We start from the raw sequence: 25934 nt of genomic DNA on the forward strand, positions 1-25934 counted from the left end.
CATTTTTTAAAAAAGGAAATGCAACAAAAATAATTTGAGAGCTTATTCAAGAGAAACTTGCTCAAGAGAGAAGAATTTATGGTCATGGAGTTAGGACAATTATTAAGAGGAATATAATCATGAATAAAGTAGAATTTTTAAAAGAAAATTCATGGAGACGTAGCTAGATAGTGCAATGATAGAGCCCTGGATCTAGAATTAAGAGGACCTGACTTTAAATCTGGCTTCAGGCAGTTGACATTTATTAGCTCAGGCATGTCACCTAACACCAATTGGCTAGCAAAAATAACAAAAACAAAAACAAAAAATGGAAAGAAAGTTTATTTAAAAAGAATAAAAAGGATGGAAAGAAATAGAATTAGAGAGAATGGCAAGAGCCAAAGAAAGGCAAGAGGGGAGGGCCATATATGAAAGAAAAAGGTTCAAAGTAAATTACATAAAGACTGACAAAGTAAAATAACAATAACAACAAACAAAACCAATTTGTATACAAAGAGAATATTTAATATCTTTTATTTTTAGAACTTTGAGGGAAATAGACAATCTTTGTATTCTGTAAATACACGAATCCAGATGCCACTTTTAAATAACCTATTTCTAAAATCTAATAATCTGAAATGTTTCACCTATCCAAAATTAATCTCAAGATATATTCAACAGTGGGCTCATTAAAAAGGTAACAAAATGTCTTCTATGAGATTTTATAGCCCAGGGCTCCATTTAAGAGTCTAGGTTTGCACTTAAATGTCAAACCAGCCTAAAGAAGATTAATAAAATAACTTGGTGTGATTCATTCTGATGCCTTGCCCAGCTGAAATAGCAAGTAAGAGAACATATTTTGATGAGCAAGAAGGTCACTTTATTTGGCAGTACATTTGTTGAGAAATAAGGCCTTGATCTAGGTTATCTGCCTATAGAGTTATATCAGTATGTAAGAGAAAAGAGCCAAGAACATACATGGTTTAAAAAAAAAAGCAAAAAGGTAAAATCAAGACTATGTTTCATTTTTTTTTTAAAGCAAAGTGTGAGTTTTCTCATTTCTATAAATTCTGAGGGAAATGATCATATCTGAATGACAGAATTGTAACATATCAGAGCTTGCAGTAGTCTTGTATAAAGATTGAATAAGTATAACAAGTGTCTAATCTCCAATGAACAAGAATCAACTTGGTATTGAAAACCTACAATACTGAAGTAGCCAAATGAAAAATTATATTATGATCCTCTCCAAAATCATAAGCAATGAAAATAATGTAAGATAAAATTTCTAGGTTAGGAAAATTGCATTTTAAACTGCTTTCATAACAGTGCTATGATATAATGTGTATTTCTTCGTTTGGAATTGGCACAAAGGGTCTATGTTATCCAAATTAAGGAAATTTGCAAATTTTTAATACATTTTTATTCATCTTGAAGATGACTTTCCTCCTTTCTCTGAGGTCAGATATTGAGTTATTTTTCAGTTGTGTCTATTGTTCTGATCCCATTTGGGGTTTTCTTGACAGAGATACTGGAGCAGTTTGCCATTTCCTTTTCTAGTTCATTTTATAGAGGAGGAACCTGAGGCAAAAAGGTTTAAATGACTTGTCTAGGGTCATACAGCTAATAAATGTCTAAGGCCAGATTTGAACTCAGGAAGAGGATTCTTTCTGACCCGAGGCTTAGTGCCCTATTCACTCAGTCACTTAGCTGCCCACCTAGTTGTCTTTTAGTTCAACACTACTGTAAATTCAAAATATGTTAGAGATGATATAATGAAGTACTATGGCTAATGAATTGAAACTCAGCATGCACGGATAAAATTCAATAGTTCAAAGTAAACAATAATTTTGGTTTGATATATTGTTTAGAAAATCTGTATTATTATTTTTTATGACTTTCATATATTTCATCTAGATTATATTTCACAAATCTTGTGTTAAGATAAAAAGATTGAAAACTGGCCTAAGAAGCTCTGAATTCAAGTCCCTGCCCTGAAAAATGCTGGTTTTGATCACATGAGCATTGTCAATAATCTATTAGACAATTCTCTAATATGATGTTTGAGAAAGGCACCAACCTTCATAAGTTACAAAAAGTTTTCTCACCTTTGAATTCTATATTCCAATGAAGTCATAGGTAGTTAGTGTCTTTAATTAATACAAGGCTGTCTATTAAAATCTTTTCTTTTCTTTTAACATCTATTATTCTTGCATGATCACATATACACAGAGACACGCACATAAAACTACTTTTTTATAGATCAAAGCATTTGAGATGTCATTTTAAAAATATTTTTTCTTATTGTGACTTTAATTAATCTCCAGTCTGACTCAATTTATGTTCTAGCAAACTATACTCAACCAAGTCTTAAGGCAATTGTATGTAAAAATGGGCAAGCAGGTGACTCTATGGATGCAGCATTGGGCCTAGAATTAGTAAGAGTCATCTTCCTGAGTTCAAATTTGACCTTACTAAGCATGTGATCCACATGTGATCCATGACAAGTCATTTAACCTTGTTTTCCTCAGTCTCCTCAGATGTAAATTGCACTGGTAAAGGAAATAGCAAACTATTCCAGTATCTCTGCCAAAACTGGAAAAGTGATCATGAGGCGTCAGACATACCAAAAACAACTGAAAAAAATTGTTAAAAACAAAGAATTTCTTTACATTGCCCAGCAACTTTCCATTTATTCTCATTAAAAATGTGATATCTTGGAACTTTGGAAATAATGATATAACGTTAGTAGACATAACAACCAACATTCCCCACCCCTGATGTACCCTTAACTTTTACTTTTAAAATGTGAAATGGGAAAAAAAAATATGTATTTATCTCTAAGTTAGAATGTCAGGTAGCTTTTTACTACATGAACAAAAAATATATCAGTATATCAGAAGACACAGCATGAAGTAATTTTCATATATTTTAAGAAAACTTGAAACACACGGACCCCTATCAAAAGGCAAATTTCATATTTTGCACTTGAGATCATCCAGTAAGTTTATTATGTCCCCCCAAAAACATTTTCTTTGTCACTGCATTATAGTAACAACCTGCTCAGTATTATATGGAGCAGAGATGTGACAAATTCATCATAGAAGTCAGTTCGAATAATTCAGAGTACTCACATCTGCTCAAGTTAATTCACAATATGGAAAGGAGGATATTTACTGTGTTCGTGATGACTAAATCTAGATGCATTTGTATCTCACTATCTATCCATCACCATCTAAAATATCAATATTTAATACTTGATCATTATCTTTCATATCATCAAATTATATATCTAAGGTGAGCACAGACTACTGTTTTGAACATAATTCATACAAAGAAAGAATTGTAAATAATGTTCCAAAACATATTGAAAGCAAGAAGAAAAATTAAGAGTAGCTATTAATCTCTTAGATTTAAAACCTAGAGTTATAGGCATTGACCCATTCAATTTTTATGCTAAACACAATGTACAATATGCAATTCTCCATTATTATCAACTGTTTAGCAAAAAAAAAATAATAATAATAAGTCATTACCTTTCCCACATACTGAGGTTCCGAGCCCATGTACTCTTCCAGGACAAAAAATTGATTCCAAACCCAGCCACGTTTAACACGCTGGGCAGGTGATTGCCTTCCTGGCATGATGAAAACATTTTCTCTTGACTCTGTGGCTAAAGTCTGTTGTGGCTGTGACTGCAGTGGTGTTAGGAGACCTCCATCAAACAGGACCCAGAGAAGCAGGGATAAGCAGTTCCTTGTAAGCATTGGCAAAAACTTCCCTCCAGCAAAGTAATAAAAACTCCAGTATTTAATATAAAATTGTAGAATCCAGTTTTGAGATGTCTTGTGGCCTCCACCACTTAGCTTCCGATTTTATTGAGGAAATAGTAGTGCAGGCATTAATCCTTCTGATGATAAGGTTTTTGCTGTGTTAAATTCCATCTAAAGAGACCTATAAAAGAGATTTACATGGCAACATCAAATTTTGCAAAATTACATTAAAAAGCTCATCAAAACTCTTATCATATTTACCACTTACATGATAACCTAAAAAAAAGATACAGTACAGTATTTAAAGCTGTCTTTGCTTCAGAGACTTGGTAAAGACTATTGTAATGAAAGAAGTCAAAATGAATGGTTTTGACCAGGGTGTTTTTAAATTCAGTGATTATAAATCCTGTGAAAAGTACAAGTTGTCATGTACTTGTGCTATGAGCAGAAATAGCCTTTTTTTTTTTTTTTTTTTTTTTTAAAGCATGGAATAGTAAATTCTGGCAGATATGCTAGTTGCTGGGTGTGCAAATTCCCAGTTTGTAAGGGTCGCCAGATTTTCCCCCACATAGGAATATCAATTCAATGGTCAGGTTATATGTTCTCTGGGTTTTTTAATGAAGAAATAATCAATGTTTACTCAGGGAATATGAAAAATAAAAAGGATATTACAAAGGATAATATAGTTTAGTATATATCTACATCATTACCTCTATTATTTATCTATTCTCATCTATATTTTACTCAATTTATCTTCTTAGCTTTATCAACTATTTCCATCTATCTCTCTATTGGCAATCTATCTTCTTTCTATTTATCTAATTATTTCAGAATATGAGATTCTTCATATTCTTCATAGTAATAATATTCTTCATAGTATTTCATAGTAATAACCCTACAAGTAATATAAATTGATGAGACACTGCAATTTATATTTTCGAGTAGGGATTTTAAATATTTTGATAACTGTTTGAATTTAGTTTGTTTTCTTCATAATTTCATACATCATATGTAACTTAAAAACATTCGTGTCAAAAGGGTCTATGACATTACGTTAAAAAAAAGTTTAAGAACTCCTGGTTTACAGAATTGTCTTGAAGCCTGAGAACTGAAGGGACTGTAGTAGTGTTACATAGCTGGTATGTGCCAAAAATAGGATGTGAACTCAGGTCATCCTAAGAAAAGAATCCTTTAAGTACTGTCATACTGATTTGCAGCTGAATATGAAAATATTTTAATAGTAAAATGATTAGAACTTCTATAATATGTACCCATTTCTGCCATTCATCATTTAAGCCAGGGTTAAAACTAAATTTGATATGGTAAACCAGGAAAAACAATTTGTTTAATTATGTAAAGATCCTACCATTTAATTGGAAGAATGCTATTATCCCCTTTTCTCTTCCATAGCCCCAGATACGGCAGGATTTTACATTGAAAATAGTCATGATTTGATTGAGAAGATAATTCTCAGAAAGTACTATGAGTGTTAAAAATAATTTAGTGTTATTTTTTAATTTAAGTATAAGGAAAAAGGAAACAATAATGAGATACTCTCAATCTTCACATTTCTCCTTAACATCTCCTACTTCCTAACATACACAGAGTCTTACACATTCTCTGCTTCCTTTTCTATCTCCCAGATCAAAACTTGTTTCAGAAAAATAGAAGATAAACTTAGTGTATTAAGGAAGAAATGTCTGAGGAGACTAAAAGAGAGGCTCATCTCTGACAAAACACAGAATTCACATTCCTTCTGCATTGCTTACTTATAAAAATACTTACCATTCTTTATCCTTAGAAATATATTACAAAAACTAGAAAGGAGATGTGATTTTTTTTCAAAGATTAAAATGTAATGAAAATACAGCTCAGAAATACACATTGACATTTTTTTCTAAATCCAAGATCACTTTTGATGCAGAAACAAAACAGAATAACAAAGAGAGCTTTGTTAGGAAATAGTTAATTTTACCTGAAGAGGTGCTATTGCCAAGATACCAAAACATAAGTGAAAATAGTTTATTTTATATTGAAAATCCATTTCCTGAAGCAACAATTCTCACATAGTTGATATAAAAAGCTCAGATAAGTTTCAGTATTTTCAATCATCAGGTAGTTAGCTAGGAATAAGAAATTTCAGCCTGGTCATGTAGAGAAACATGCCTCAGAAGCATATAATATACAGATGTATCATATGCTTTGTAGGGGCATATTAGTGTTTTCATATATTTAATAAAGATTTTATTGTATTTTTTCCTCCAACATGTTTCTGGTTAAAATATAATTGACATTGACACCCATTTAGATGGCTTTTTATTGAATTTTCTAATTCCTATTCCTCCTCAACTCAGACTTCCATACCCAGAATTCTAATCTTTTCAAACAGACACACCTGGTAGAAGATAACCACAGTGATGAGTAAGGCTGAGGGAAGAAGATAAGATTCCCTCAAGCCTTTTCACAGGATATTCTATACTTAAATGCATAGTTTTTATTGGTAGAGGATGAGTGAGAAAGACAGAAGAGAAAATAGATAAACACACATACTTAGAAGTCATGAATTCCCTATCACCAGAAGTCTTCAAGCAGGGCTTAGATGACAACTTGTAAAGAATAATATGAGGAACATTTCTGTTTAGGAACAGATCAGACAAGATGGATTTTTTATCTTTATATGTCAACAACATGACACAGGGCCTGGGGTTGGATAGTTCTGAGTTCAAATTCAGCCTTAGACTCTTCCTAGCTGTGTGATCTTGGCAAGTCACTAAACTTCTACTTGTCTCTGTTTTCTGAACTGTAAAATAGGAATAAATATATAGCATCTAGCTCCCAGCGTTGTTGTGAGGATAAAATAAAATAATACTTTTAAAGTGCTTAGCACAGTACTTGACAAGTTGTAGTTATTATATAAATGTTTTTTCCCTTTCTTTTACATCCCAGAACCAAGAACATAATAACAAATGTCTCTGCAATGGGACTGGAGTGGATTGAAGTATGAGTATGATAAAAGAGATCAGCCTAAAATCAATTGAATCAACTTTATCATCATCTAGTTAATATCCCCTAAATTAGACAACTGACTCATTCATTCATTCAAATAAAAACTTAGGTCTTCCCATATCTCTCAGATCTATTCACAGGCTCTATCTCCATACTGATTGACATAGAAACTTTTACTTTCTTCATTTCTGACCTGGAACAATTCATCTTTCCTTATACATTCTGGTGGCATCTGCTCCTAGGGACTTATTATTGTAATGTTGAATTTAGTAAGGATAGCTGATCACTATAGCCCAGTGAACCTCCAAAATCCTGTCTTCATGAGATCCATCAATCTCAGCCAGCCTATTTGATAGAAATACAGGTATATAACAGCATGCATTGCATTAAATGAATTTGAAATCTAAAATATATGATTCTAGTTTCTAATTATTCAGAACCAGGATGTGCTGATGTCATCACATAGAAGCAATGATATGAATACTCTTTGATCCTCCTACCATTAATCATACTTTGTTCTTGATCATTAAACATACCTAGGATCAATTTTCCATACCTATGAAAAATGAATTTAATAACAGTTCTGGGATCAGAGACTTCCTAAAAAGGCATACATATATATTTCTGCATCCCATTGTTTATACTTGCATTTTAACTTGTTTTGTTAAATTAATGCCTACATCATATAAACTCTGTTAACTCAATAGCTAAATTATAAAAAATATCAGCAGCCATATCTTTCTTTCTGTAGAGCCCTAAAACATAGAACAGGAAAAGAAATACACACACACACACACACACACACACACACACACACACACACTCTCCATGTAATCTGAACACATATTTTTTAAAAGCTCCCCAGCCAACATCATTGCACCATGATCCTAAAATCCATTCCATGTTAACTGTAAAACTGCAACCCCTTACTGAAGAGATATTACTGTCTGTGCATTATGACTCTCCCAGAAGATCATAGCCTCCGGCCACGGCTGTCAGCCAGGGAGCTTTTAAAGTGTTATATCGCAACAAAAATAATGCAAGGGGATTGGAAGACTCTGGCTCTTAAGTGAAAGGGAAACACATCCCTTCTGACTAGCAACAGAGCAAATGATTGTGCTGCATACACACACACATGCAACCACCATCATCCTTCATACACAGGTATCAGCATCCATAGCACTGAGACAGAAGCATTAATACAGGCTTATTTTGAGGTGCCAACACCCCATGGAAATTTCTCTCCTTTAAAAATGCCCTTGGTACAAAGCACAACTTTAATAGTGCCTCATATTGAAGTCAGAGGCACCGTGGTCAAATATTGATTTTTGACTAATAGTCTTTCACTCTTACTAAGCCAAAGTGGTATTCCAAAGGCATTTCAACACTACTATTCACTCTCTAGAGTCAAAAATTCCTTTCAATAGGAGAGAACATTAAAAAAAAAATCAACAAATCAAGAGGGCAAATCCATAGAGGTGAAGGACTCATTAACAAAAAGCCTCCCCCATTTACTGATCTCCAAGTTCAGATAACAAAAAAAATCAAGATTATTTTTTAAAGATGATTCTAATACCTGTATATACTGTTGGAGTTTAGAAAGCCTACTTTTCCCAAAATGAACAAATTCTGAAAAGGCAGGTCCTAGCATGATGCAAAAACTCTGAGAATGGGCCTGGTCATATGTGGGAACAGGCTCAGTGCTAATTTGTGGTAACCATGTAGTGTTTTATTTATTTATTTTTAAATACAAAAATTCAAATATTAAGAGTAGGTATTATCATATAACTGAAAGTATGAATTTTTACAATGTCATAGCAGTTTAGGATGAGTAAATAAATTCTCTATTTGCTTAACTTGTGCTTTTAGATAGGAAGATCAAAAATATGACATCATGCCTGACCTCAGCGAATATACAAAAAAATGAATTGATGTTTAGGATAGAGAAAGGGGAATCCACACAGAGTCACAAACAATCACCAACATTAAAAATTCTATTTGTAATTCTAAAGGGGATTAACTTCATAAATCTTCATTGAAAAAAGCATGACAAACCAGTCCCACTTCATTTGTACTGGCTCTGCAATTCCAGGCATCCAATTATATACTTCCTTAGTTTCAAGTAATATACTATATTTTTTTTCTCCCAAATATTTACCTCTTATCCATTCTTAATCCTACTTATTTTGTTCATTTATAACCCACCCCACTTCATATAATTCTTTGAAAGTCCTGCTCTATTGTAAAGAAATTATCCAAGAACTAAGGAGACTGAATGTAAATCAACACATGCTATGTTCACTTCTTTTTTATGTTTTTTTAAAAATATTTTCCATGGTTTTTGCCTTTTGCTCTGATTTTTCTCTCCAAATAGAATTCATAAAGAAATGCATATTAAAAATTAATAAAAAAGAAACTACCCTAAATACTCAATATATTTAACCTATATTCCTTCTCTTCCCTTGTTTTTAACAGAAAACTAGATTATCTACCAATGACCACTTCCCTTTTTGTCCCTTCTTCCAAACCATTGGATAATGAGGAAAGAAGAATGTACTCTTTTTTTCACACTACCAGTTTCAGAAATGTTTTCTTCCATTATCAATCAATGAACTTTCCCTTCTTTGAAATGTGTAAAATGCATCAGTCAATAAAAATGTATTAAGTAAATACTTTCATGTATAGAAGTTCACTAAGCAATGGGTAAAGAAAGGGGGATGAAGAAATGAGGGGGAGTCCCTGGCCACTAAGGAGCTCAAATTCTAAAAGACATGGAAATAAGTCCATCTTTAGGTTTATATAATATGCAGAATAAATGGAATATAATCTTAAAAGAGAAGGCATTAGCAGCTAATAAGATCAAGGAAAGAGCCTACTAATGAAATTGGGATTTGAATTAAATAGTAAAGAAAGACAGGGGAAGTAAGAGGCAAAGAAGAGAAAAGAGAGAGCATTCCAGATGGAAGACAGGCAGGCAGTGCAAATCATGGAGATGAGGTGGGAGTATCATGTGTAAGAAACAGCATGTAGACCAGCTTACCTATAATATAGATCATATTGAGGAGATTAAAAGTGTAAAATGACTAGGAAGTTAGAAAAGGACTACCTTATGGAGAACCTGAAATGCCAAACAAAGGTATCAAGGAGACCTTAGGGAAACAAAGAAATTTACTGAATAAGGGAGGTACTATAGACAAACCTGAACTTTAGGAAAATCACGTTAGAAAATCTGATTGGAATTGGGGGTAGTGTGGTAGAAGAGGGAATAGTGTGGCAGGAAAACCATTTAGAAAGCTATTACAATTGTCTATGCTAGAGAGGTTGAGGATGAAATTTTAGACCATCTGGGAGTATTAGAAAGGTTTTTCTGGAGAAGGCAGCCCCTGAGTCAGATTTTAAAGGATGGGTAGGAATTGCATAGGTGAAAAAAGGACATACAGGCAGAACAAAGAGTCAGAGCCAAGAAAATGGCATGTTGAGTCTGGGGCATGTTGAACATTGCATGTGCTGAGAAAAATTGTGTTAGGAAGAACATTGATAGCATAGAGTGATACAATATGTGCCCAAAATAGCATTTAATTTTAGGATGAGAACATTGACACTTAGAGGAAAACAGGAAAGGATTCATGTAATAAAACTAAGCATGTGAACTGATCATTGAAGAAACTTAGGGATTTTAAGAGGAACTGATGGAAAACAAGTATCTTTTAGGCCTTGGGTACTTCTTGTACATATATTCAGAGGTGAGAGATAGAACACCATATATTACAAAAGAAAAAAAAAAAACAGAAAATAGACAAGTTAATTTAAATATAGAACACATAGCAGGAAAGAATATGAAAGGATCCTGAAAAGGCAGGCATTAGATAGAGAATGTTACAGAGGTAATATGGAATCCCTGAATATTCTGGATAATGACAGGCTTATTATTTAAAAGTATTATTTCAGCAACAGAATGGAGAATGAATTGATAAGGAAAAAGGCAAGAAACAGTAAGTCCAGTGGGTAAATGACTGCAGTAATCCAAATGAGAGTTGATAAGAGCCTGAAAAAGGGTAACAAATGTCTGCGTGAAAAGAAGAGAAAACAGGAGATATAGAGGTAGAATTGTTTATTGTTGTTGTTCAGTTGCTTTTTAGTTATATCCAACTCTTTTGTGCGATCATTTTTTTTTTGTTTGTTTTTTGTTTTTTTTGGATAATATACTAGAGTGGTTTGTCAACTTGTAAAGAATAATATAATGAACATTACTGCTCAGGAACATATTGAACTAAATGGACTCAGGTCCCTCTGATAAGATTCAATATTTTCAATTATCAGATTGAGGTTAAGAACAGGAAATTTCAGCCTCATCATAGAGGTACATGACTGAGGACTATGAAGCATACAAGTGTATTATCTGCCATGTCAGTATTTTCATGTACATAATGGAGACTGTATTGTATTTTTCCCTCCATCAATTTTCAGCTTAAAATGTAATTAGCATTGACACTTTACAGATGGTCATTTATTGAATTCTCTAATTCATATTCCTTTTCATTCTCAGAATAATCTACCTACAAGTCTAATCATTTGAACCAGACCCAATAGGAGAGATAGTAGGCAGCCATGTTGATGAGTAAAGCTGAGGGGAGAAGATAAGATTGCCTAGAGATCCTTAACAGGATAGTTTCTGCTTAGTTAGATGTAAAATTAGTCTTTATTCGGAGAAGATGGATGAGTGAGAGAGAAAGAAAGGAAAGAAGAAGATAGACAAATAGACATACATATGCACACATATACTTAGAAAGTAAAGCATTATGTATTATTAGAGGTCTTCAAGCAGAGACTGTGACAACTTTTACAGATAATATGAGGAATATTATTATAGGGACAGACTAGACTAGATGAATTTAGGTTCTTTAAAAATCAAATTCTGTGATTCTATTAGGGACAATGGAATTCTAGTGGGAATTCTCTAAAAAGGGCTTTTTTATACTAAAAGTATCATGATATGTAATCAAATTTATTTGTTTAATAATGGACATGATTAACTTTAGTTGTCCTGGTAGTTATGCAGATTCAAGAAAAAGGAGCCTAGAGATGTGAATTTTAATCCCAGTTCTGTCTTTAAAAAGTCAAATAAATTAGGACAAATGACTTCAATGCTCTAAATTCCTTCCTCAGTTAAATGGTACATTTGTTCTAGAGCAGGACTACCTGTGAGGTTTTCTTGACAGAAATACTGAAATACTTTGTCATATACTTTTCCAGCTCATCCTGCATTGAAGAAACTAAGGCAGAGGTTAAGTGACTTATCCAGGGTCATTTAGCTATTAAATGCCAGATGTGAATTCAGATGAATCTTCCTAACTGCAAGCCTGGCAGTCTAATCTAAGTGCATCGCCAAGCTGCCAAGTACAATGGATATAGTCTGATAATTGCTTGGATATATCAAAACAAAGAATAGAGGATAACCTTAAGGTTTTAAAAATGGGGGACTAAAAATGTGCTTGTAAGGGGAGTTAGTGACTACAATCTTATATAGTATCATTTACCAAAATGCTTTTAGGTGGGGCAATAAGCCTGAGATGTGAAAAAATCCCATCACATTGTACCTGGGAATATGGGGCTTTTATTGGTATAATGTTCTACCAAGCTATTTCCACTGAAAAGTCTCTTTTTTAAATTGTTACTGTTAACCACACAGATAATTCCTTAGGACAAGCATATTCATGGTTCTATTCAGCAAAAATTTCTTCATGTAAATAACAAAAGTCATTTCATGTGAGGAATTGGGACTATTTAATTTATAAATTAGTATATAAGACGTTGCAGAATATGTGATTCTACAAAATTTTAGTCAGTTGGTCTGCAAATTTGAATAACTGAATGTTTATAACCATATGTTAGCAAATCATTCTTTCATATGGTGTTCACACTATCCAGATTTTTATTCATTAATTCCTATACATATAGAGGATTGCCAGAAAAATGATCCTTCTTAAATTTTTTTTAACTTCTAATTCATCACAAAATTGAAACTGTTAAAAAAAAGAATCAACTAAACTCAAATGGAGTTTTTGTTGCCATTTATTTGCAAGTTTGAAGATATTCCTTAATAAACTGGCATGATAGCATTTACTCCTTTGATCTCTCCTTTTGGAGAGTAACAATTTCTACGGAGGTTCTTTGAACATCTACATCTTCACAAAAAGGATCTTCTGAATTTTTAGTAAATTCCCATTAGAGTGAGGAGAAATGAAATCTATTCCTACTAGATGCCTTTCATCCCAACCATGAATAATCAGCAACAGCTTTGAAGTAGACCAGTTTCCCCTTGGAAATTGGTGACCTCTTTCCACAAGCCATTACTGTGATAAGGTCACATTCTCACATTCTCCCTGTGGAGGAAAGTGATATATTTTGGAGCAAGGAATGTAGTTTGGATGTGATTTATTCTTCTAATTGAAATACAACTTTGTTTTTTTTTCAATTTCTCAGCCTAACTCTTCCTAATCTCACCCCCTATACCAATTACACCATTCATTGGCATAACATACTCTTTAGTTTCCAACTTAAAAGTATCCTAGATTTCTGCACTTTGAGTTTGTGCTTCTTCACAAAGGTATTTCTTCTCTTCAAGTGGAGAAAATTTTGTAAAGGCATCTATCTCCCATCTTTTGGAACACAAAAGCCTTTTCAGATTTATGATGTTGCTGATGATATTCAATGAATATTTTAATGAAATATTTATCTTACAAAATATATGTAACAAGGTTTTTAAAATTTTATTATAGATTATATACAATATTAATTGAAATTATCAGTTGTAACCTAACAAAACAGTATCCCTTTGAAGATAGTGATGCAAAAAGTTATACACACACACACACACACACACACATATATAATTGTATATATGTATACATATGCATATATAAGTTAAGGAAGAGGAATAAAGACAGAAACAGAGAGAGACAGAGAGACAGAAAGACAGACAGAGAGACAGAGAGAGAGAGAGAGAGAGAGAGAGAGAGAGAGGGAGAGGCAGGCAGAGAGACAGTGAAAGAGACACAGACACAGAGACACAGAGAAACAGAGAGAGACTATTATGTTGATCTACTAACTTACTTATATTTGGACTTGTGGTTTGATAAGTGTGAATTTCTGTATTGAAAAGTGTCTACAAATTCAGGCTTGTAATTTATAAACACAATTGTCTGGTTTACTGAAGATTTAAGTTACTTGCTTAGGGTAACAACATTATTATATACCAGAAAAGAATTGAATTTATGATTTCCTGAAATCAGTTCTTTATATACTTCAATATGGTACCTCCATCATATATGCTTATGCATATCTATACATCTCATCATCTTTTACTACACATGTAGGAATAGATTTACATATGTGTATTATAAAATGGCAATGTAGTTAACATAACTATCAGTTTAATATTTATTCCCTGGTAATATAAGGACATATTTTCTCAAGAGTAAAATTAAAAATACTTAGAAAATCTCAAGGTATTCAGTAGGAGTAAACATGAATTTACAAAACAAAAGAAGGAAGCAATGGGCTAAGAAAACAATAGAAGTGATCTATACTCTCATTAGTATTTGATTTGGCCAGATATTTTCTAAACAGAAAATTTTAGAATATCAGTTAAAAAAAAAACAAACTACAAGGGCATAGTTGATTTACAATCTTTAGTAATAATTCACTACATGCATCTACAAATTAATGGATCTACTTATGAGATAAGTAATTTCCTCTTTACTTTATTTCATTTTTGTACATGTCCTCTGAAAATTCTTAATAGAAATACAAGAAAATTAGATTAAAAACTCAAACTTAGGCCTTCTGACTTCAAGTTTAAGGCCTTTTACACTCTTATCATTCTTCCTTCTCCTCTGTGTCCCCCTGAAACTTTTCAAGGTCTACCATAGTAGCCAATATCCTCACTGGTAAGAAATCTACTTCCATTATTTTCTCTGTGATTAATAACAACATTGAAGGAATCATTGTATCTTATGCCTTTCTCATATCTACTCTTCTCTGGTAAAAGCAAATTATAAACAGCCTCAAAACCACCCAAATTTGGCTTCACTTCAGTTGTTTTAAAAAGCAGTTAACAATACAATGTATCATATCAATTGCAGGATGCCTTGACTTGGATAATAAGATATCTAAAAACTCATATTGTCTGCTTCATCTAATATTCTTCATTGTATATGAGGGAATGAATCTGATGTCCTTTGACCATGTCAAGACCCTTCATTTTAAAGTGATCAACAGAAAAAAAAATCCTCAGCTTAATAGTTTTGAGCAAAAAAAGAAGTTGAAAAATCTAATGATCATTCCATAGTAGTGGCAGGAGTATAAATATTGAAATTCATTTTAATAAGAAAACATGGAAAGTGTTATTTTGTAAAAAGAACTATATTAAGTATTTACAAACAACCTAAAAGATTAGCACATATCACATTACTCTTCAGAAAAATAAATAGTCAAATTTGGGGATGATAGTATAATAGGCAAAACATTAATTATTATCCAATATCTTTGGACATTTTTGAGAGAATTAGCATGGCATAATGGAAAGGATAGTAGTAGCTCAAGTATACGAGAAGTTGCTTTCCTATTGATGGGAGTGTGAAACTGTGTTCCCTTTTGATCTATGAAATTAACACTCTGAAATTCTGTCCCCTTTGATTCCTAATCCAGGCTTCATGGAGTCTGTGAAAGAGCTTCTCAGGCTGTGCCATTTCTAATGCAAATCACCTCCAAATTCAGGCTGAAAAAGCCTTCAAAGTAACTTCAATTGGGAGATCCTGATCTGATCAGTTCATGCTGCCCCCAGTCTCCCTGCCCAAGATCTACTCACAAAATAGGTTTCTCTTCTCTCATTTTTTGCAGAATGTCCAAAGTAGCATGCTTTGCCTTTTTGGCATAGCTACCAGGACTCCTGCCCACTGAGAAGACATTCTCTTCTCAGTGTTAGCCTCCATTTCCCTAATAGGACCTTGCCACTGAAGAAGTCAGTTTTTCTAGCAAAGCTGACTTCTCTTCCAATAATAAATTTCCATTTTTGCCACCTAAAACTCTTCAGGTTTGTGAATTCTTTCACCAAAGATTTGTACCTCCATTCAAAAGGGCATTTTCACAACTCTCTGCCTGCCACTAGAACCCCATCAATATTATCTCTCCCAGTGAGCTCTTTAAAAAGAACTGTTTTTTGCCTTTTATTAAAAAAAAAAAAAAAAAAAAAAAAAAAAAAAAAAAAAAAAAAAAACAGCAGTTAGTATAGTATCTGGCACACAAAATCTGCTTAATAAATGTTTTTGACTGATGAATCCTTCCTGATGCTTACTATCTAAGGCACCTTGGTAAGTTACTAGCATTTCCTGGCCTCAGTTTCCTTATGGGAAAACTGAGTGAATCGGCAATTGAGCTCTCTTCCATTCCGGATCCAAAGTAAGTTAAATGTATGTCATTTAAAAAATCCACTGTGAAGTATTTACATTCTGCCTTAAAATCTATTTCAGAATTAAATGAAAGAAAGGACAGGCTTTGAAGAAATTACACACTTTTCTCTAGTTTTCCAACAATTATATTCATACATTTATAGAAAGATTATTTCTATTTATCTTATTGAATGTTGGGGAAAATAAGATAACTTACCATTTCTTTTTAAATTGGGTCCTACAATGAATTGTAGTTCATTAGTCACTCAGAATAATCATCAATATATTATTTAAGCAGGGAGGAAATATCATATGTCCAAAATGCTATAATGCAGCGATTCTCAAACTTTTGTTGTCAGTATCTTCATGTTGTTAAAAAACTATCGAGGATCTGTTCAAAGAGTTTTTGTTCACATGGGTTATATTTATAGCTATTTACTATATTAGAAATAAAAAATAATTTTGAATTTGTAGACCCTCTGAAAGGGTCTCAGAGACCCCCAACAATTCTTTGAACTACACTTTGAGGACCACTGCGAATGAATAGCCATTTTGTCACAAATGTAAGAAACATGTCTAAGACTTTTTTTTTTCATGTGTAGTACTGCTTGATAAAAAGTATAATCTTTGATTTTGCTCAATGGGTATCAACTATATGCAAGGTAATTATGCCAAATCATTCTAGATATTTGCCAGAATACATTTCTAGTCATACGAAAGTAAGTCATCTTGCTGATTTTGCTCTTTAGGGATACAGATTCTGCTGTAGATTAACTTCCCCCTTGCTTTTTATCTTTCTAATATATTTTTGTTTATTTTTTAAATTTATTTTTAATTTTTAAAAAGATAATCTTTTTTAAATATATGCAAACATAGTTTTCAACATATATCCTTGCAAAACCTTGTGTTCCAAAATTTTGTCTCCCTTCCCCCCCCATTCCCCCCAATAGCAAGTAATCCAATATAGATTAAACTTGTAATATACTTATTTTAAATCCAATTTCAAAACACATTCTCTTTTCTTTTATTTCCTGGGAAATTTATCCTCTTTAATGTTTGCCAAGTTTGGATATCATTAAAATTTGCTGTCCTCCTTACATATTCATAGATTGCAAGTATTCCTTGTCATTCTGGAGAATACTTAGTGTTATTCAACTTGTGTGAATTTTGCAGTGTTTTCACAAATTAATGGAAAAAATCATGGAAAACTATATAAAGAGGTGAAGTTGGAATCAGGGAAAACTAGTTGTCTTTCCTGAATTACTTGCTAAATTAACCGGGCAAGTTAGCCTTAGCTTTCTTATTTGCAAAAATGGGGGAAATAATAACAGCTAGCTCAACAGTTCTAAGAATCAAATGAAATAATATTTTAAAGCACTTCATAAAACTTTAAATACTACATAAATGGTAGCTGTCATCAATAGATGATTTTAAAAAAATTTTAATGTATGTGTAATTTGATCAATTAAATTGCTTTTAATCAGGAATCACTCATAAAATCTCATATGTAGAGTTAGAAAATATTCCAGATGCCACTCACTCCAAATTCCTCTTTTTATTAATCAGGAAAGTGAATCCCAGGCAGCTTGAGAGACATATGCTTTGTGATATAGGTAATAATAAGAGAAGGAAGATTTGGATTTTTTTTTTTTTACACAGTCTCTTTGATTCCAGAGTCAGTATTTTTACATGGTCACCTGCCTTTTTCTTTAAAAAGGGGGTGACATCAAGTTCTCAAGATTATGTACAGTATCAAGTTGACATGTTCTATCAGGATAAAAGGGCTGAAAACACTGGCCCAGTTTTGTACTATTTGTTTCCTGAGAACTAATAAAGCTAAAGTTCAGAGACGACTAAAGATCAATTTGGCTATGATACATTTTTTGTTGTTTTTATTCACACAAATTCTCACAAACCATCTTGCATTACAGAAGGAGTGTGATTTATGTTGGTAAAGGAAGTACCTACAAATTTAAATTAAAGAGCTCTGAAATAATTGAAAAAGACAACTTATTTTAGTATAAATGAGATGTGGAAAGAAAAGTTCAGAAATAAAGAGAATGAGGTTCAATAATAAACATAGCAAAGCACAAGAAAATACATAATGTTCTTTAAAAAACATACACACAAATTTGACATAACTATCACAGAGCTTATATTTGATTTGGATAACTATTAATGTGAAACTATAACTCCCTTTACAACCTTTTGAAAGGTATATTCTAAGACTGACTTTTGGGACAACAGATAGGGTTGCTTAATCATACTAAAGTTAAATATTTCCTCTCATAGATAAAGGTAAATCCCAGAATGGGAAACTCCATTCATTTACACAGATTTCCAGTTCATCTGGTTCTTAATAGTCTTAGAGAGTTGACTTGGGGCAGTTCTTCAAGATATTTAATTTGCTGTTCTGAATACACCATTAACCTGCAGTACTTGAATTTGTCTTAGGGATTCCAGGTATAGTCTTTCAGTCCTTTAAGAAACAAACAAACAAACAAACAAACAAACAACAACAACAACAAACAAACAACAAAAAAACACATGGTAATAAAGGTGGGAGGAGAGTACAAAATATCAGACTCACTCAGGATCTTTCAGATTTCAAAAACCATTAGAAAGTAGAACATTTTTTTTTTTTTTTTTTTTACCACCTCTACTAGCCCCTAGAAGAACAGCTTGTTCCCAAGAAGTCTTTAAAACATGAAGATTCATGGTTCTGGAATACTTGAAAGATAAGACATAGATTAGGTAATCCCCTTGATATATTTTTTTATAATGCTATAATTCCATGATCTTCTAAGTACATAAAACATAGAGACAAGAGATTCAATGCTTTCAAGGGAGACAATTTTCCTTTATAGACATTTTTAAAGTCACTGGATAATTAGAAGTTAGTGATGTGAGGCCTTCAGTTGCTATTAACGCACCTGACATGTTTGTGCTTGGATTCCTTAAGGAATTATCAGACAATTATTTTTTAAAAGCTTTTAGTCTAACAAAATCTTTATTCTTACGCCTTTTTTTCCTGTCTCTCTGTGAAATATGACCTTTCTAATAATAACATCTTGGTTAATTTTGAAAACTAGTCACTTTTCGATATGTGCTACACACACACACACACACACACACACACACACACACACACTCCTACCTCCCTAAGTGAAGTAGTTTTACAGTAATTTGGTCTGACCTACATCATTAGTGGCCCAAAAGAAAGGTCTCCAATGTACATTCTATACATTTCCCAATCTCATGACTAATATACTCTCAACAGATGCTTGCTCTGCTTTTCAGCACTTAGAGCCAAACACAAACCACAGATGAGGTGACACAGGAAAGGAACAAAACACACACACATTTAGAGATCACCTTTCTAATCATGTATCCTGCTACATCTGGCTCATGGAAGCAGATGTAAGAAATTGTTTTCTTCTTCTTCCTAAACTCTGTCAATTAGGAGCCAGAATATTTTAAAAATAGGTGAAAGAGCAGGTCAATATGAAGCTCTGGGGTATAAAATAGGTCATTTTTCTTTGATATAACAATTTAAATGACAGAAGGTGGAAATCATTTTAGCAACTTATCTGTTTGCAGCTGTTCTTTGTCTGACACTTCTTTTCTCCATATGGTAAGTGAACTGCCCTCTATTTGCTGGTGTGAACACATATGCCCAGAGCAGCTTGAATAGGTGCTGTAGCTTTCTTTAGTTTCAGAGACTGCAACATATTCCCAGGCCATTACTATCAGAGAAAATTTGTATCTTAATCAGATTTAAATGTGTTCATGACATGAGGAGGAAGATTCAAAATTTGCCCATTCATTTTACAAAATTTATTCACCTATTTTATAATTAGATCAAATGATATCCATCAGACTTTTAGAGGCCTTTTTTTTTTCTCAATTGAAAGTTAAATGCTGAAGATAGCCAAAGTACTAAGTACCACTCTTTCCATTTCATTTCAGAAAGTTACACTTCCTATTTCTTTACTACATCATTATTTTAGATCAAATATTTATGTAAATGTAGCATCACAGATACACGAGTATATGAAATAATGATACAGTGAGTAAGGGAAGTCACATCTACTTATCATGACTAGTTTCTGGCAATAAACATAAACTTGTCAAGGTACTGTACTTTGCATAACTACAGCTTAGATGCAAAATCAATAATGCATTTGGAAATGTAGGACTGATTGAATCCAAACACAGCCATGGTCTCTAGTGAGGTGGCATCTTAGCTGAACTCACAATGAAATGCATTGTGGGAAAATGATAATGTCATATCTGCAGTGTTATAGATTGGAGTCTAATCAATCAGGTACAAGAATTGTGCGTTAATCAGATGCATTTCAATGGACAGAGAATGCAGAACAATTTTTTATGAGAATTAAACAATTATTATTACTTTAGAGTAGTCAATAAATATAAGAATACTTCTTTTAAAAATCTATTTAAATTTGAAACATCTCAGCTCCTGTGAACATAATTTTCCATCATTTGACATGTTGTGATTTTTTTGAGGGGTATGTGTGTGTGGATATATAAAAGGCAGAAAAATGACTATCTTACTCAGCGAGAGACATTCTAAAATACATAAAATAAAAAGAAAATGTGTGGTGAAAATAATTAAGCTCAAGAAGAACTAACAAAGGAGATTAGGAGTCTGGAAAATTTTCAGTATGGAACCTTTTTACCTTTTATCTCAAATGATTTAAATGAGGACTGCCATCTAACAATCCTTCTAGATTTTACCTTCACAAACTTGAAGAAAAATCTTTCAATTCAATGCTTTTCTAATTGTACCTGCAAAATTTTAATGTATCTTATGATCAAAAATTTAGAACTGAAGGGGACCTTGGAGTTTATTTAGTTAAACATTTTACATATGAGGAAATAGTACTTCAGAGAAGCTGACTTGCCAATGTCACAAAGAAGTCAAAGTCTTTCTTCATGTGAAAGGAATGCCCCACACATTTAATCTCAAATATTGTTCTAAATATTTATCAGATAAGAACACCTCTTTTGTTTGAGTTATGAAACTGTCAGTCAAAATTATGAACTAGATGTTCATCATCTCCAGATATTTCTAATTACTCAATCAATCACAAATTTAAACTAAGGACAAATAATCTCTTTATCAATTTGGGAAAACCATTAAATTAAAACAGATGACCGCTACACATGGAATTTCTTTTGTTGCCTAAAAAGAATAAAAAGGGGGTTGAGGATTGGATAAAACAATCTGCCCTTTAGAATCTGACATTCCAATAACAAGACAGCCAAATGGTAAAACAGCTTCAGCAAAATCCCTAAAAGGGAACCAAAGAGTCTCGCTCTTGTTTATCTTCTTTCCTTATCACATCAATTTGTAAAAATCAGAATATTTCCCATTGGCATTAGTGACTGTTCACCAGAAGTCCTGCTACTTTCAAAAGGTTTGCTATAATAATTTTTCAGGTATATCTGAACTTTCTTTTGCCATTGAACTTTTTGGGGGATTAGGGAGTATATCTAGCACTCACTCTAATAAGAAACTATGGAAACCCATTAAAGGGTATGTATGGGATGGTTTATATTTGTCATTACATGGCTTTATAACCTCTAGTCAAATCTGCTACCTCATCTTGATGTTACAGGGACCTTGACTTCTCAAAGGCAATATCAGTGGCACACAAGCTCTACAAGGTCTCAATCCAATTGAAAATGATAGATAACTCTTCTAGAAATTTTTTTTAAGGATAAGCTTCAGATCAGTCATCTTTTCTAGGAAGCTTAGTCATGCAGTTGATAGACGGGTAGTTCTAGAGTTAGGAAAATCAAAGCTCAAATCTGGCCTCATATGCTTATTAGATGTGTGAGCCTGGGCAAAACATTTAAATTATTTTTGCCTGAGTTTCCTAAACTATTAAAAATAATTCTTCTGGGATTATTGTGATAATCAACTAAGATAACTGAGATATCATCTGAGATGCTATTTGTAAAACTCTTAATGAAGGGCTGCTATATACAGTGATCACTTTAAAAAAAAAAAAAAAACTTATTTCCTTTTTTATTTTTTACCACGCCATCTCTTGATTTTTCCATTATTCTCCTTTCTTCCCCATCCCTTTCCAATCTGCTTTTCTGCTTCCTTTTACATATTTTCCTCTTCGTTAGGATATTAGCTCCTTGAAGGAAAAGACGGCACATCTTTTTGCTTAGATTTATATTCCTAGAACTTAATACAGTGCCTGGCAATACTAAATGTTAAATATTTGCTTATTGACTGACTAACAGATCTAAAAGTCTTATCAACAGGTTTGATCCTAGGATGTATTTTTTTTTTGGTCCATAGTGTTCCAAGATTGTTCATCAATATTGGGAGCAGGGGCAGGGGGGCTTCAATTGCATTGAAGAGTATATCCACCAGGAGACTCAGAATCGTACCTTCACATTTTTGGTTACTGTTTGACAATCAATTAATAAACATTTATTAAATACTTACTATATTATACACACACACACACACACACACACACATACACACACACACACACACATATATATATATATATATAAAATATAAATACTTACTATATACAATGCCTACACTGTACTAAGCACTGGGGATACTGCTCTTAAGCTTATAATCAAATGCAGAGATTGACTTGTCTAAGGTTACTGTTTTAAATATGTCCCATATCTATTTAGTCATTAAGGGGAAAATAATGGTACAGGTTTTGCTTTATATAAACCTGTAGATTCAGTATAGTTGACTGTATAAAGCACAGCCCTTAATAGTCAGAAGTCTTGGGGTACTGAAATACAGTACCTGATGCATACTAGTTTGTGTACTAGAGGAAAAGTCATTTAAACTTTTAGTGACCCAGGCAATTCTCTAAGACTATAAATTACAAAGAAATTACCCTGCCAGAAGTTCCCCATTCTAGTGAAATCACTAGTTTGGATCAAAAAAAATCAGAATAAATAAATGAACAAATGATGTGACAAAAAGACCAAACTGAGTTAGCAATCATCTTAATTCCTGTCTTTAATCCAGTGTGTCCCAAAAGTCTTTGTGCAGTTGTAAGCTATAAAAGCATAATGTTTTCCCTATCATTAAAAATAAAAGGAAAAAGAAACACAGTGAACCTGATTCTTTTTTCATGTCAGAGGAAATATCAGTAAAGCAGCAACCCAGGGAACTCAATTTTGGGACTATATTTCTGTTATTGACCCAGATCCCTCCTCTTCTTTGCATAAATGTAGAATGTTTTCAAGAGTTGATGAGTCTTATAAAAAATCATCACTCTGTGGTCAAATTGATTATGAGCATCTCTGAATTAAATTGGGCTTTCTTCTGCATATCTACATATGGTTGATAGGATATAATCCTGTTGTCCATGAGCAGCTGTTCTATAAATAAAATCTACTCACCAGAATAGGAATATGGAAAACTAACATACACTACTTTATACAAATGCTCAAAAAACACCATATGATTACAATCTCATTTGTTTTTTTTACAAAAATGCAGTAAAATAACTTCTATTATTACTCTGCTCTCATAATACAGATAAGGTAACTGAGGCACATAGAAATTAAATAAATTGTCAAGAATCACACAAATGGGAGTCATCAGAGGCAGAATTTGAATCTAGGTCTTCCTAACACAGATACAGTGCTATTTCCATGATAACAGCATCTTTTTACTATACCACATCGAACTTGTTTTCTCTGTTAAGAGCACACCTCTCTGTACCCTCAATGAAATGTTAGAATAGTGAAATGTGAAGGAAGAGAGGTATTGTGATATACACACAGAATAGAGAGAATGTAGACTTCTGAGCAAGAATGACATCTGCATCCTTGACATTTGGTCTTTCCCCTAAGTCTCCCAGGTTTCTAGGCAGGGGTGAGATGAAGCCAGCTCACAAGAGCCTAGCATTACATTTTAAAGAGAAACATTTATACCTCAGAAAATGAAAATGTTACAAATCAGGGCTTGAATTATTATTTTGTTGATGATACAGAAAGTGATGGAGAAAATGCAGAGGAAAACTTAAAGGTGTGTCATGGGTATTCTCCTCATCTGCAAAAAAACTGTTGTTAAACATTCACTTGTATAATTCTATTTTTAGAGAATTCTCTAATAATGTGAGTTGCAAAGAAGTTGAAAATCTGAATCTGTAGAAAGAATTCCTCATCAAGAGCTAGCCCACTATGCTGATCAAATCATGGTTCTGGTGGGAAAAAAAAAAGATTAAAAAATAAATTCCCGTGACTAAATATGTTTGAATCCTCATTGAAGCCCAATCATGTGCCTCCAACATAATGCCTATTAGTATGGAAATATATCAGGATCTAGTCTGTATTATAAATGAATAATTATTTTCTTGCTCATGTATAATCTGCTGGCATACACTGGTTTAGGCAGTCTCAGGGGGAAAAAAAAAGATAGATATCAATACCTGACCAATGAATATCCCTTGGGCCCAGCAGCTGAAAAGAATCCAGACAGTAGCTATAAAATAACATTTATAGAATCAGAATCTCAAACCAGGAAAGGGACCAAAGGCCATGTGGTCCAATCTTGCATTTGATCAAAAATGCCTTTTAAAGCATCATTTCCAAGTGATCAGAGATCCTCTTTTTGAAAACTTTTAGCCAAGGTGGATTTACTTCCTCCTAAAACTTGTCAATCCCTCTTTAAATCCCTGTATATATTATGAGGAACCAAAGTTGAGTCCTTGTAAGATTCTATCAGTTTAAAAAAAAAAAACTCATTGTATGGGAATGCTTTCTATCAACACAGATAAAAATCTGTCATTTAATAGATTCATCCTAAGGAGTTGCCTAAAGACACAAAGAATTTAAATGATTTGCCCAGGACACACAATATGTGTAAAAGGTAACATTTGAACTTGGATGTTCTCAATTCCAAACCAGCACTCTTCCCTCTTTGGATTTAACTCTATACTATGTTACAATACTTCTTCCTGACTTTTTCTAAACTCAATCCATACTAACCTGTTTAAACTTATTTACATTTGAAACCATTAATTATTTTTTTCACTATTTACTATTCCACCGGGGATTTAAGTCCCTAGGATAAGATGCTTCATTAGGATAATTCACAGATCTGTATTTTATTTATGTGCTCAATTTCTTATGAAAGAATAGACAAAAGAATAATGACCTTGGAATTATAATACTTATATACAAGATCTAAGGCTACCACTGACTTTTTATAGCTAATCAGATTATTTCCCTAAGTCTCAGTTTTCTGCTTTGTAAAATGAGGGAGTTATAATGTTATCTTTGATTTCTGTTCCATTACTTGTTTTAGTAATTCAATGACTCCATACAATTTTTTTCCTAGAAGCTGCAAGTCTTTTCTTATGAAAGAGAAAAAAAGAATCAAAATATGTTTTGATAAAATTTCTATGATATCTATCTATCTATCTATATATATATATATATCATATAAGTGTTACCTTTACATAAGTGGTAGGAAGATAATGCTACCTTATTTATCCTCCACATTACAATAAAGTTTTGCATATTCCCTTCAAATTTCCATAAATGTATATACATATACAAAATATAAGCTATTTCAAAAGTCTTATTTGTATTTTAGACTACTAAACCTTAAAATGCACTAAATTTTGAAACATCATATGTATTTATAATCCATTCAACTTAACACAAATAGCATAAGAAATGCATAAATTAATAT

The 25934-nt window shown here is 32.7% G+C and overlaps 1 protein-coding gene across 2 annotated transcripts in view; it reads right to left on the minus strand.

Annotated features, from left to right (window-relative positions):
• CDH12 (cadherin 12) overlaps positions 1 to 25934 on the minus strand; it is a 969321-nt gene that overhangs the window by 375560 nt on the left and 567827 nt on the right. For both annotated transcript variants that reach the window (XM_051969878.1, XM_051969879.1), the window contains one exon: positions 3516 to 3933. In XM_051969878.1, the coding sequence (XP_051825838.1) occupies positions 3516 to 3746 (231 nt within the window). In that variant the 5' untranslated portion in view covers positions 3747 to 3933. The remainder of the gene's footprint in view (positions 1 to 3515; positions 3934 to 25934) is intronic.

This window comes from Antechinus flavipes, chromosome 1 (assembly GCF_016432865.1).
Source record: "Antechinus flavipes isolate AdamAnt ecotype Samford, QLD, Australia chromosome 1, AdamAnt_v2, whole genome shotgun sequence".
Taxonomy (NCBI): domain Eukaryota; kingdom Metazoa; phylum Chordata; class Mammalia; order Dasyuromorphia; family Dasyuridae; genus Antechinus; species Antechinus flavipes.